Raw genomic sequence first — 15,439 nt, forward strand, 5'->3', positions numbered from 1 at the left:
TTCTAATCATGATTTTTGTTTTATTGTTTCCAAAAAGTACAAGGTTTTTGTATGGTATGTCTGCTATCCATATTTTACTTTTGCATGGTATTCTTGCATGTTGTTTAGAGGAAGTAATACAATTTTCTTTGCATTGACAGAACCTACTTTAATGTTTGGTTTCTTTTGCTTTGTGTGTGTATGGTTTTTATAATTTTGTATCGTTTCATGAGCCCAATATTGTGCAAAGCAGTCGTCGACAAAAGTTTCAGTGAATCAACCCCCCGCCACATCGAAAATGTTACTCTCCATTTACGACATAGGAGAAATTTGTCAAAACGTACATGCGGATATCGCTCTATATTCCTGCAATCCTGAATACCATCAACCATGCTCATTGCATTCAAAGCCTATCCATCGTCTACATTGCCTTGGAATGAACGCAGTGAAGTTATGTTTATGTCGAAAAAAGGGTGAAATCCATTACCAGGGAAACAGTATTTGCAATATCCCTGTAATCTCAGTTAGAAGTGAACCACCACCATCGCTATAACGACTGAACAGGTCACTCTTCACAGGCTGAAGTTTGGCACAAAAGAAAATACCAAAACACGTTTAGCATACTTATGCTTCACATAAAAAAAAAACATCATCCGTCTAATTGAGTTTGTCATTTTGATAACAAGCAGCGTACGAAGACTGTCGTTCACTAATGCTAGCCAAACTAGTGCAAGAAGTTTTTTTGCGGAACTGATACACAGGAATCACTACAAGTTTATTTTCGGAAAATGTCTGTCTTAGCTAACAGTCTGCTACAACCGTTTGTACAGAAGGGATGAGGAGGGGTTTCACAGGTCGCGTTCGGTGGTGCGTATCATACAAAAATTCGATTGTGTATACGGTATCACAGAAGAAGTTTATAAATACATATGAACGTGTTGTCATATATCAATTAGGATAAGTAATCCTAAAGGGTCCAAAGGGTCAATGATTAACCCTTAATGTCCAGATCTTGGTTAGAATTAGTCAAATCTCTCTACAACCATAGCTTTTCATTAGTTTTTTTAAGATATACGTTTGTCCACTCTAAATGAGGGTTTTAAGTAGACATATACTGTCCCCTATAGAAATTACTCAATGTAGACATATACGATGACCCCCTATCATACACATTGTATATAAAAAACGCTAAGTGGACACCAATGAATATATACATATATACATATATACATATACACATATACACATATACACATATACACACACACATACACATACACATACACATACACACGCACATACACATACACATACACATATATATATATATATATATACATACATACATATATATATAATGCGTGAGATTATTTATGTTAATGAATTGGAGGTAAACGACAAAGGAAAATGGGTATACATATACACACACACACACACACACATATATATATATATATATATATATATATATATATATATATATATATATATATATATATATATATATATATATATATATATATATATATATATATATATATATATATATATATGTATATATATATATATATATGTATATATATATATATATATATGTATATATATATATATATATATATATATATATGTATATATGTATATATATATATATATATATATATATACATATATATATAATGCGTGAGATTATTTATCCAAATCATATTTGGCGGTGGCTAAAACTTCATCCAACACATGCTGCATGAGGTAAATGACTCTTCGTGGTCGTTTTTGTGGTCTGTGACCGTATAGCATGTTGTCACTTATGAATATTTTCATAATGTCTGTACATCTCTTGTGTATGAGTGTAAGTACGTTCGATCATATATATGATCCACATCGATACTGGGTTTCCATTTGGCATGTATCCTACAAGATTTCTAACCGCAGGCGTGTAGCCAAGGGTGAGGGGCGAGGTGGGGGACCGCCCCCCCCCCCTCGAGCATATTTGTTTATGATATCGAAGTTTTATAGTAGCCGTTATAAGAGGTTTTAATATTTGTACACCAATAAATTAACTCTGTCTGAAGTTTCGAAAATTCCATGACCAACGTTCTTCTCTATTCTCGTACAATGTTGACCGGTCTGTTAGGGGTTGAAGGGTTTTTTTCTATATTAGTTGTCCATAGATGAAATTTTGTGCAACATTATGGGTATGTTTTGAAGTGAATTTATTATTCAAACTCTGAACAAATAATCGTGGGCTTAAAACCTTGAAAAGTGGAGCTGACGGGCATTGTGGGGCGTTACGTAGAATTACCTACAAAAGCAATGATCCACAGGAGATGAGATGAGGTCGAAAATGATGTGTGACTGATGACAATCTTTAAAAAGGTTATGAATGAAAAAAAAAAAAACTATTGGGAAGAACTTGGTTGTCGGCAAAAGTGTACATCTTGTTGGTCATTTTCAAGCTCGAGAAGTGCCATTTCCGGTGATCTGGGGGGCTATCAACCAAAAATTTTCTTGTACGCTGCGCGCCAACCAATGGTGGCGCTCCGCTTTGATAGTAATTCGCCTGCACCCAACCAAATGCCCCCCCCCCTGCCCCACAATATTTGAAACAAATCGCCGCCCCTGGAAGTGTCCAAGGAACACAAGTTGAGTCAATGTCATGCGTGGTAGGTAAATGCCTCTTGATGGGTAGAGTTTCCCTATTGTTTGTGGTTACCATCTCTTGCATATTTATGAGTGCGTGTGGCTAAACGTAAAATTCTTATAATGTCAATATCTCTTCAACAGTATGTCCGAATTAGTTCATACTTGGTATGGTGATGTCAGTTGATGAAAGGTACATTGTCATATAATCAAAATATTCATTCTGATCATTATTTATAAAGAGGCGTGGCTAGAGTGTTATCACAGTGAAAAGTTTGTAAACACAATATATCCAGACTAACAATTTGAATCAGTCATACTGCATTGGTAGTGTAATATTATAACAAGCCCGGCTCCTCCGACATGTAATATTATATCGGGACTCGCGAGAGAGATGTACTGGGGTTATCTTGATGCCATATTCTACGCTTCTTCAGGAGACGTCTCGAACGGAAGATAGAAGAAAACAATGAGTTCTCAGAGAAAACATTTGACGAGATAGGATTTGATTAGTGATTCGGTATAATTTCTTCTCTGTCGATTCTCTTCTCTAAGTAAATAAAGTAACAATGATTTGACTCCGTCAATTACGTACTCGAAGGAGTGACAAAGTGATGACGAAGTAATGAAGAAGTCACGAACTTGCGGAAACATGCCGTCTTTTATAGATTACTCTACCGAAAATCACACTGCGCATAGTCAGAAGGCAGCCAATAACCTGCTCATCCTGCATTAACGTAACGATATAAAAATAAGTGCGTTGGCACTGATCTGCCCTGATTGGTTGGGAGTTTGGAAGTCCACCCCTTTTTTATGGAAACTTCCATACCACGTGAGAAGAACTCCGTGTAGAAACTGTGATATTAATCAACCATTATAATTAAATTGTTGTATTCATTGCATAGTTAAAAGACAACCAGTTGTTGCTTGTTTCTTTCACGTAAAGAGAGATACAGCTTATATAAGATTCTCCTATGCGCATGCTCGCAAATGCCGCAACCATTACAATAGATGTTCATGACTGTTAAGAATTTTTGAGTAGTGACTAAGTATATGGGAAATGTGTTCCCATTTATGGCTGACCCTGTGAGACAAATAAACTATATTTGTCACGGGTTAACCAACTTTTACACCTTGGAAGGGTGATACCCTATCTCTCTCGAATACTAGAGCCCTTCTACAACCAAAACAAAAATACACAATAAAGATATTTTATTGTCTTTGCTCTACGTTTAATTACTTTAAACAATTAACCTATTAGTGTGATACATCACAAATTACAATAATCCGACACTCAAAAATACCTTAAATTATCTTACTAAAATATACGCCGCGCCCATATCATTGAACAATTATAACAAAATATTATATATAACAATATATTACAATATATCGTTGAACAATTAAAACATCTGCCAATTATGACAAAGTCAAGTGTTAATAATTCACGGTTCGCCAATACAGTTTCAAACCTCCAAGGAGAACCGGCAACGTTTCGATGTTCACCCGTCCTCGTGACCCGAGCGTGAAATGGAGACCAATAATCGAGCGAGCGACATCACTCGTGTTCCAGCCCAAAGTTAAAAGCCTGAAAACAACATCGAACAATAAAACGCGATTGACGTTCCAGCTCGAAAACGATAAATATATAAGTGATTTAAAGAGCAGTACTCCCAACGTACATTACTACTCTATCACCAATCTCTCTATAATACACCCTAAATACAATATTCCTACAGGATGAAATACAGATGATATTTATTACTCTACTTAGGCCAACGAATATTAAAAACACAGTGAATCAGTCTGTCGACCCGAATCACGACCCTAATTAACATACCAATTCACCCTATGTCAGGGATGACCAAAACCAACCCTAACAAGCCAGTGGCAGTCAGTACACACAATAATATTTATTGCTACTACACATTCCTAATATTGTAATACAGTATTTCACTCTTTAAGGGAAAAGAAAACGTATAACTCACCATTTAGATGGTAAAATGGCTCTCAACACACAACAGGAAACCGGTCTCGACAAGCGTCTGGCGTCTCGACATCAGGCAGAAACTCCTCCTAATAAAGCTCTAATCTATCTTCGCTATACTCCGACGCCCTTGCTTAGATAATATATATAGCCCTTGAAAGTGATTTTGGCAACGAGGCAGCTTTCTAGCTGTTGCGAAAACTAACGCAGACCGTTGGGGAAAAGACACGTTGCATGACAAAGGTCTGCGACGGACTGTACCCAACTTTTCTCTGGTGTGGCTCCATAAGACAATGACACTACACCCGCGCATACCTTGGTTCTTTCACTATCCTACCCCTTTTGTTACCAACGTCTTCGCGCTATACAAAGCAGAAAGCTAATTACTGCCAGCCTGAAATCCAGACTATAAGACAATTACGTAACACGACTGAAATTACGTAACGCACCTATGCGTAGCGCTCATCCTTGCCCTACATACATACAAACAAAAGCAAAACACGATGGACTTGTTGGACCGCAAAACACAACAACTCCCTAGACTACGGAGGATTCAAATTTCCCTCAAAAACTTGACAATATTATGTACCCGTATTAATTCGAATATTTACACGGATATTTGATTAGCCAATCAGAAGGTCGATTTATATGGTTGTATTAAATCGAATATATACGCTTATAATTTCGAATGTATACGCGTATTAATTCAAATATATACACGTAGTATCATGTATCACCAGCAGGCATTCGAATATGTACGCGTATTTAATCGAATATATATACGTATATATTGACAGCCAATCATAAGGCCGATTTTATATGGTTGTATTAAATCGCATATATGCACGTATTAATTCGAATGTACACCCGAATTATATCAGATGATATGACAAGCCATGTGGGACAAACACTGCATATTATATTCGTATTAATACGCGGATATATTATACGGTGTTTGTCCCATATGGCTTGCCATAGTCGTGTGGCTACACAATGAATATCATATACCCATTCTACTGTGAAACTTAATATTGAAAGGAGAAATACAGGAAAGGAAAATCTACATTAGTTGACTTGCATATACATACCATAAATCTGCTAGTTTCCGTATACGTGTACAAATGAGCTCAGTGCACAGTCTCGTACGTGTGACGGTGGGCGTTGTTTATCAGTCACGCGATCAGTATTGATATGTACAGTGCTGTTCAGTGTAATAATCTGCATTCATATTGCCACTCTCACGACTCATTTCTATTTATCGTATTTCCATAACGTCGTTCTTATTACATTGGGGTAACTTCCTCCTCTTCGGGTTACATCAAGGTACTTCTCGTGATCATTTTCAGCTCGGGTGTGTTTTAAGTTGACGAAGAAGGATTCAAAGGATCCTTTGTTCACACGGCAACATCACACAAGTGAATTAGAGTGGCTTTCAATGTAAGTGTTACCCTTTCTGTGTGTATTACATCAGTACACAGTTATTAGTATTATATTTGTCAATGGCTATGGTTTAGAAGGTATCGTTATGAGGTACTCCGGTAGCGGGTATACTGTGACACATAAGCTTAAAGGCATTGAACACTCGCCCCAAACCTCGTGCGGCCATCTGAAAAAGTTAACTTTCTGTTGCTTGCAAGTGACGTTTTGTTCGTGTCGCTACAATATGCAGACAGTACAGTAATGAAACGTGATACCTTGTTACCCTTAGCTGGACCTGAGATGTCCATCGCTGTATCGTGTGTATACTGTGCTGTGGGTATTGACCGCAGCTGTATGTACTGACTGTACACTAGTGTCAATTACCGACGGTAGCAAGCTGGAGTTTCTGGAATCGATGGTGGTGTTTAACACTTCTGTTACACCTCATTCGAAACTAGGTCAAATTACCGGCATTAGACGTCTTTTTTTGCGTGGGTCTTGATAAAGATAGTCTATAGTATTTATTAACTAAGACCACCATCTTAATACACTGCTTCTAACGTTAGATATGTTTTTTTCAAGGTATAACCTTTACCTATAAACCGTTTCTACTACAGGAAGTGTAGCTTTACAACTTCTTGTAGTACCAAGTATTACGTATGTGTTTCATAATGGCAGATGATCTTGACAAGCTTTATATTCCTGATATATAATGTTAACTAAAATCATCACATTTCATAAATTGTCTACTTATTTATTGTATTGTTTTCGTACATTGTGCATGGAGAAACACAAACAATATAGAACTGTTGCCAGATATACGTTCATCACATTTTGTGATGAATTAAGATTCCCAGTAATTATTTTAGACAATAAACTTCAGTTCAGCTATGGGAATATTCTTTGACTGGATTGATATTAGTATATCAGGTTTAAGCGTGAAGTTCTTATAGCGTTATTACTGTAGCTTACATATCACTCCATTATAAAACATTCACTCCTAGTGAGTGGTCAACCTCAATTCAGATGAAAAACTGTAGACTCCTCTTGACGCTCTTACACTGTAGGCCTATCTGTCAACTCGTAAAATACTTAGTTCATAATTGGAAATCTTAATGAGAGAACTAACATGTTTGCATCAATATTTTTTAGTGTTACACTATTTTGTTTATGTACATCATACTATTATTGATTATACCATTTGAATCTGTATTGAAGTACATTTATAAAAAATGATATTTCTACTAAATAAAATCTAATTTGATTATACTTAGTTCAACACATTCATTCTTCCAAAGATTCAATCACTTCTGGGACGCACTTATTTTATGCTGTATATTTCTCAACATCAATGAAATCTTGTATCCAAATTATGTGTTCCGAAAGTAGCCTTTTCAACATGTCTACATAGAACAACAACGCTGTGCATATGTTAGACATATTTATATATATAGTTTTCAAATCAGTATATGTTAAAGGTGCAATGTTGCTTACTGTAACGAAAGATAGAAACATTTTGCATTTGTTTTGTATGATTAATATGAACTTTTAATTAAGTACTATTATTTCGGTTTAGTTGAGCAGGATCGTGCGCAACTTTGAGAAATCTGTCAGAAGATGGACATAAGGGAGCCTCCCATCATCCCACCGTAAGTAATACCCTCTTTAGTAACCCGCTTTATGTGACCCTCCTCCCACTTTACCCTCTTAGGTCCCTCATTTCCCGTTCTTTTTAGACTGAAGGTTACACCCATCTCCCACTTCACAAATGCTTTATTCTAATTTGTCATAAATATAACCATGTGTTCCTCTCAGCGATGCGACGGTTCATTTCTTCCTTAGCTCTTTTTTCTTTAAGTTGCCGGAGGCATAAGGAATTTGTTTCTTGTTGATGGCGTGTGTAGGTATTTGTGCCGGTGCGCCTGGGTTTATGCAACACTGTTTGTAAAAACAATAACTCAGAAAGTATGTGATGGCCGAAGTTGATGCTTGTATATAGATTTGTCTTTAAGTTAGTAAAAGAACCCAATTGAAATTGGCGGATGCAAATTGACATACGAGGTCAACAGATGTCAAAGTCTGAAAACCTTATAAACGAGATAACTCAAGAGGTCAACGTCAAGCTCGGATGGACTTAATACTTGGTGTGTGTAATTACTCTAATGAGGACAATAATTTGTTGTTTTATATGGAGATTAAAGATCACTTGAGTTCAACACAGGTTACAGTCTGAAAACCTTGTAAACTCTCTAAATTAAAGTTTAGATAAAATTCATACGTCATATGTGAACCCATCTTGACTAGTTCAGGAAACGTATTATGTACTTATGAGATCCAAATATTGAAACCTTGTATTGATAATAATAATAATCACAACACATAATTTTTATATTAACTTAACTCCAAAATTAAAACTTCATACGTTGTAAGTCACGTTACCTTAGTTGGTACAAAGAAAGCATTTTGTCATGTTGAGGTCAAAGCCCATGTGAGGTCAATAGTGGTCATTGTTTGATAATGTTTTTATGAAAATGCTCCAAATATGGAAACTCGAATGTGTGGTATAGAGATCCATATTAGTGAGTACAAGAAACTTCTGTATTTATAGTGGAGGTCAAAGATCATTCAAAGTTAACAGTGATGGAAGTCTGAGAATCATATAAACATCATAACTCCAGAGGTGCAACCTAAATGAACTTCATAATTTGTAAGTAGATTCACCTGGGTCAGTACAAATATATTGCTTTTTATGAGGTCAAAGGTCATTCTAAATAAGACGTCAATGTCACTGATTCATTCAGGACTCACCCGTGTGTAGAAACAAACATGTATAGTAAGCACACAGACCTATAAATATAGTATTACTCACTGGTAAAATCTCAGTATTCATTAATGAGACAGTAAATCTAATTTTAAATTCTTTATTATGGATGCACCGGATATCCGGTCCGGCCGGACTATCCGGCCGGATAGTGAGCAATTATCCGGTTCCGGTTCCGGCCGGATATTTTTCAAAATCCGGCCGGACCTTTTTTCAAAATCTGGCCGGATCTTTTTCAAAATCTGGCCTGAATTATTCCATAAAAAGGTGTTGGTATTAACTTAAATCAATGTAAACTATTTCCAAAAAATAATGAAAACATTCAAAGTAAGGAAAAATTAGGTTTAACATGTTTAATTTAATTTTCTCCATGGTCTGACCCACTGTTTCTAAAGATCCTATTAAAGAATTTTTTTTATTCAGTATAAAGTATGAGATTTGTGAAATGTAGCTTCCCGTTTTAAAACAAACTTGATATGTAGTATGCAGTATTCTTCCAGCAAACAAATTTACATACTGTATCAAGCTTGTCAAAAATGATATTGTACTTATTTTATTAAAGAATGTAGATTACACCACTTCAAGTCATATTTAATCTCATAAATGGGGTCTTAATTTCACCTTCTTTATAATATGCGTATACCTCACCTAAGATTTGCTCCTTGCTTCATACTTCTACTTCTTATTAATGATTTTCTTTTGTGTAATGAAAAAAATCCGGTTCTGGCCGGATAAAATCCGGCCGGATTTCATGTACTATCCGGCAAAATCCGGTTCCGGCCGGATCCAAACATTTGGATCCGGTGCATCGCTATTCTTTATCTCTCTTCATAATGAAGAAATAGGGTTGCGCTCTCGTATTAGAGGAAGTGTAATATGAATATTAGAAATAATGAGGAAGAATGCGGAATTTATATATTTTGAAATTCAAAGGAAGTCTTATAGTTTGTGTGTGTGTGTGTTAGGTTGTTCTGTTGAGATACATGTCATAGTTACAGGCAGTGCATTTGCTAATAAATGTAAACAGCCGTTTTCACTCTCTTGTGAGTTATATATGTGACATTGGCGGCAATAAGCTCGCCAAAGCATCGTTTCCCGACAGCATATAGTCTTAAAGGAAACCTCACGATAGAGACGAAGATCAAACAAGACTTAGATACTGGCAGCTTTGTTTAACTTTACTAGCTTAGACATAGACATGGCTAAGAGGTGTGTAATACTGTACATCACATGACAATTTAACGTTCCCCTCTGTTTTTGCTAGCGATTCATCGGCGTCTGCAGCAAATATCAGAGCGGTCAAATCAGCGAGTTGTTTTGGAACTCCCTGGTCAAACGAACTTAAGGATCTCGATAACCGGTCCATTGATTTACATTAAAAGAATCAACATGTTATATAACTGCTTAACCGTCAAATATATTCTAAAGAGGTCAGGCGGGGTTTAGAAAGCCAAGCCCTCAGACATTGAAGCGTTTTGAAGTATTTAAGTGGCGTATATAGCAAGGAGCAACAGCCCCCCCCCCCCCCCACCCAATATTATTTCGCTTAACTTACCATTTGGTAGGTGTATGAAGAGACAAATTTCATTGTCACTGTACTTAACTAAGAAAGTGAATAATATTTTGATTGTTAAACGTTGTCTTTGGCGGATGGGTGCAAGGTTGTTTTATTTTCGATGGGATCCGCCTTACCAGACTATTTACGCAGCGGTGTTATTTCTTCCTAAGAGGATCATTCCTTGGGATTTTTTTAGCCCTGGTGTTCTGGATCTGTGGAGGTTTGGATATTCTTGTTCTCGAATAGCGCTTTGAAACATACACACATGTTACTTTTCAATTCCTTCGCAGATACTTGGAAGCATTACAATAAATGTCAGGAAATGAATTATTCTCTCCGATTCGATATCCATGAATATCATCAAGTAATGAAATACTAACCAAGAAACCCCACCGCAAACCCCACGGCTCAAACACCCTCAAGGGGTGTAACACCAGCCTAAATTAGGTGTGATTGCCCCACAGCTACAGTACCAATTGATTGGTTGAATGTATGCTCCATGTGATCCTTGTAGACTAAAATTTCTGTTCAAAGATTAATGTATCATTTTACTTATATATAATAGAAGGATATAAGCCAGGTTTATTTATGAAAGATTAGCCAACTTATTATTTACTATTAACAGAACATTTAGTTTGTCGCATAAATGAGGTATTTGTATGAATTGATTTGATTAGTGAACAATTAAGAGCTGTAGATATTGTAGGTCAGTTTAGCTACAAGCCTTTCTCAACGCCATATTGCAACCATTACAATGTCTTTGAAATATCCATATTATATTGAAGCAGAGGACCTTTACGCATGATCCCTTCCATAAATCTATCTTTTGTGGTACACATTTCGGCTTTGGAGCTCAAAGAACAGATTAACGACGTACGATGGCAATATTATAAATTTTGGTAATTCACTACAATACTGCATAATATTTGAAATTCAATTCGGAATGTGCTTCTTTGTTCAGTATAAAAGCGTAGGACATGTGTTCTTCCGTTCATGGAATTGCAATTTGTGAATGATATCGTTACAATTAAGCCTATCATTGATAATAAGATATCGCCCCCCCCCCCCCCCGGCGAAAAGCATTTGCGGCTGCTTTGTAGGGTGTAAACTTTATTTGAGAATGAATTGTGGAAGCCCGTCATCTATTTAAACATAACCGCTTTATTTACATTTATTAATCCAGAACACTAATTGGTATATATAGCGCCATTGACTTAAAAACTTTCGCCCGTTTGTCTGTTTGCAAAATCGTGCGGAGGTCATGGATCAGTTTTTTTCTGTTATGCTTCTGATAGTTTGCCAAGGGACAGGTATTAATATCTTCGATCGTTTCCATGTGGTGGTAGCCTACTTTTTCTCGGATCCAATTTCGCATTCCCGCTGTTTAGCCGACCTATTAATTATAGGCCTACGATCCGTCAAGAGGAATATGACTGAAACAATGAATGCTCATCTCTAATTTGTGATATCATACGCTATTCGGCTTAATATTGTCGTTTGCCGCATATGCCAAGTTTCTTTGAACCTTAATTATAATATCCGTCGCGCCTTATACTGATCCAAAATTATTTGAATTGTTTAATTGTTTCATAATTTTAATAAGTAATAAATTACAGCATAATGTACGCCCGTAATCCGAGCGCTCGACGAAAGCCCGTCTTAATTACGGGTCAATCGCCTATTATACCGTATGTTCATACACTCAATCGTGTAAACATGTATTTCATATAGCTCGTGTTAATTAGAGCGAACATTATATCAACATACTCTATCCGTTAGTTTAATTGTTTGCATATTTATCGATAGTTGTTTACAATTTATTCTGAATTGGCGGGGGGGGGGGGGGGGGCTCCAGCTTCGGTACATTTGTTCCTGTTAAGTTTCATTTTTTACGTTCTTTCTTAATTTTCACAGGGAGGGGTCAGCCTGAGAATATAATAAACATAATCACCAGCGGCTATGTCTAGTTTCTGAGTAACCTAATTAAGCCCTCGATTCTCACTGATCCACAGTTGTTTTATTGTTTGTTTTATAATTTTAATAACTAATAAATCACTGCATAATGTTCACCCGTGATCTGGGCTCTCGACAAAAGCCCGTCTTACGGGCCAATCGCCTATTATACTGTATGTCCTATGAATTGATACACTGAATCGTGTAAACAATTATCTCCATATCCCAGAGCTCGTGTTTAGAGCGAAATTCCTCTCAACATGTTCGCAAATATACTCCATCCGTTAGTTTGTTAATTAGTTGTTTCTTTATTTCCTTATTTATTTGTATTGGGGGAAGATTCTTCAGTTATTTTCTTGTTTTTATAATGAACACATTCTCCAGCGGCTTTATGCATATTGTCTGACAACTTTTTCCGTTACCATGGATACGGCCTTGTAAACTTGACCTAATATTGTACTTTTTTTGCCTTGTATATATTAAAGAGTTCATCGTACGCAGTTGCCCAGGTTTACCGATGGAATTCGTTGTGTGCTGCACGATATGACAGTGGATTCTACCAAAGTTGCTGTTAGCGGTTACAACGAAGGCACATGGACATCATTCATAGACCTGTTTGCGTTGAATATTCCTGATTCTTCGTCGCCATTTATAACTCGGTTTTATTCTAAAAAATTTAAGAATCCTTCAAGATGGCGTCGTTATGTTTCATTCTTGGATGATTCTCGTACAGTCACTGTGTGTGGTGATCAGTTGGATGTCTTCAATATCAAGACAGACGACATACCCACACACAGTGATCAGTTACGCGATAGAAAAGCCGAGTGTATGACTGTCAGAGAGGGAGAGATATTTATTGGTTTGTCTTCTAACGAGGTGATTGTGTTTGATTTTAGTTTACATAAAATCAAGACAATCACCTTGGAAGGATTAGCAAGTGATTATCCTGATGATATAACAGTTTATGGAGATAATCTGTTTATATCTACAGACAATGATAGATTCATTAGATACAACATGGAGGGAGTGATGTTACATGAATACAACGTACCTACAGGCCACCTAGGAGGATTCAGTATCACTGTTAGCAGTGAGTTTGGTCTGGTGTTTGTATCACATTGGTCTCTCCCTGCTCTTGTTGTTGTTTTCTCTCTCTCTGAGAATCATACATTGTTTACTTTCCGAGTTATTCCTGAGTTGGTGAATAGAATCAGGATAAACGATGTAAAAAGGTTTATGTTAACAATAACACCAGTAGGAACACTGAGAGTATACAGCACAGTAAGTACAGTAGGATAGTGTAAACAAGTATAGGCCTACATAGGAATTTTATTTTACATCTAGAATCATGAAAATAGGCTAGAAAAACTACCAAGTTAGGTATCAGTGACATTTCTGTAGATTACGTTTATTTGTACTGTTTTTGCGAGTCTTGGCAATAATATGAAATTTGGGACAAAAATTTTAATAGGAGTGAAGCAGCAAAACCTCTCATTGCAACACATACCTACAGCACATGGCGAATAAATTCCAAAATCCTCTGAAATTACTTGCATTTAAAAAAAAAAAAAAAATGTAGACCTCCAATAGAAACATATTTGGGCTGTGCATACGAACATCTCTTAAGAGCACACTTATTGCTATTTTGAGCCAATATAAAGTAATTTAGAGAAAAAATGAGAAGAAAAATTTGATAGAATTGGGCCATTCTCGGTCATGTGTGTGCCGGAAATATGGGGAGATCTGCACTTTACCACTAAGTAACTCCTTTTAGGTAAAAAAAGTTGGGTTGATTGTAGAACTTAAGTATGCACCAGGGGACTCTTTTATAAAACCATATAGCTTAGCCAAAATCAGAACATTCATGTGCTGGCAGAGGTCATATAAAGGTGGGTCACGTGTGTGATGTGAAATGAAACTGGCTTTTTTGCACCAAAATACATTGGCAAATTCCTCAGTTTCTAACAGGGCTGGATAACCCTAATTTTTCATGTGACTACCTTAATATGTTTCCATTCTAACAAGACATTTCACCTAAATATTTCACTTATAAACATTAGCATAATACTACATAATACTACAGCTAAAACAAAATCCGGTCACGTGTGTGACATTGGTGGGTCACATGCGTGACATTTTGAATTTTCATTCCATAGTATGCAATTTTTGCAGTGCAATGTTGACTGTAGTATTAACCACAGAACAGCACTGATGTTGATATTCCATATTAAACTCTAAAACGGTTTTACTGCCACAAATTTCTATTTCAAGGGACATATGTGTGACATTGTTGGGTCACGTGTGACATTCTGCATTTGCATGGATGCTGCAATTTCATTGGATGAAGCTTTCGTCATTTGCATATAACACTGTTGTTATGCCACACACTCATGACATAACAACAGCCCAAGTCTACAGTGCTGCTGCAATTTCATTAAATGGAACTCTTCTCATTTGCATATTACACTGTTGTCAGGCCACGCACACATAACAAACCAGTCTGCTAACAATATTTTGTCCATTTAGTTTTGCTGAATGCTCAACTTTGGGCTTCATTGTCACATACTGTACGTGACCATAAATGTCACACACGTGACCATGGGACACGTGTGTGACTGATGTTTTTATAGGATTGCAGCAGGAAAACCTCTCATTGCATCACATATTTACAGTTCAGGACAAATAAATTCCAACACCCTCTCAAATTTCTTACATTATGAAAACTGTGAAGACCCTTAATACAGTATTGTTACTAGGACTTAAAAAGTCTTGAAAACACGCTCAGAAAAACCTATGTTCCTGCAGTACATGAAAACATGCCCTTTAAAATACCCGTACATGAACACACAATACTTAGCTATAATGACTCCTGACAAGACATTGGCTTGTGCCCAACAGAAGCCCATAGTTATAGGTCAAGAAAGAAAAATCAAATGATGAATTTTGTAGGTAATTAACTGTAACAAATGACTGTCAAGTTCGGAAGCGGGAAATTTTGCAGTAAACTCTAACGGGAAAATCCCTCATCTAGTAATAATAACAACAACAAGTAGCACTCTAACCACTTCGGCCCATTTGCAACTTC

At 36.5% G+C, this 15,439-nt stretch overlaps 1 protein-coding gene across 2 annotated transcripts in view; it reads left to right on the forward strand.

The window, feature by feature from the left end:
- Positions 1 to 5,783: 5,783 nt before the first annotated feature.
- Positions 5,784 to 15,439, forward strand: part of LOC139977726 (uncharacterized) — a 204,413-nt gene continuing 194,757 nt past the window's right edge. The window contains exons 1-3 of one of the 2 annotated variants that reach the window (XM_071987248.1): positions 5,784 to 6,040; positions 7,599 to 7,671; positions 12,840 to 13,635. In XM_071987248.1, coding sequence (XP_071843349.1) covers positions 7,640 to 7,671; positions 12,840 to 13,635 — 828 coding nt within the window. In that variant the 5' untranslated portion in view covers positions 5,784 to 6,040; positions 7,599 to 7,639. The remainder of the gene's footprint in view (positions 6,041 to 7,598; positions 7,672 to 12,839; positions 13,636 to 15,439) is intronic. The other variant, XM_071987246.1, reaches the window with a different exon arrangement.

This window comes from Apostichopus japonicus, chromosome 12 (genome assembly GCF_037975245.1).
Source record: "Apostichopus japonicus isolate 1M-3 chromosome 12, ASM3797524v1, whole genome shotgun sequence".
In the NCBI taxonomy this organism is placed as follows: domain Eukaryota; kingdom Metazoa; phylum Echinodermata; class Holothuroidea; order Aspidochirotida; family Stichopodidae; genus Apostichopus; species Apostichopus japonicus.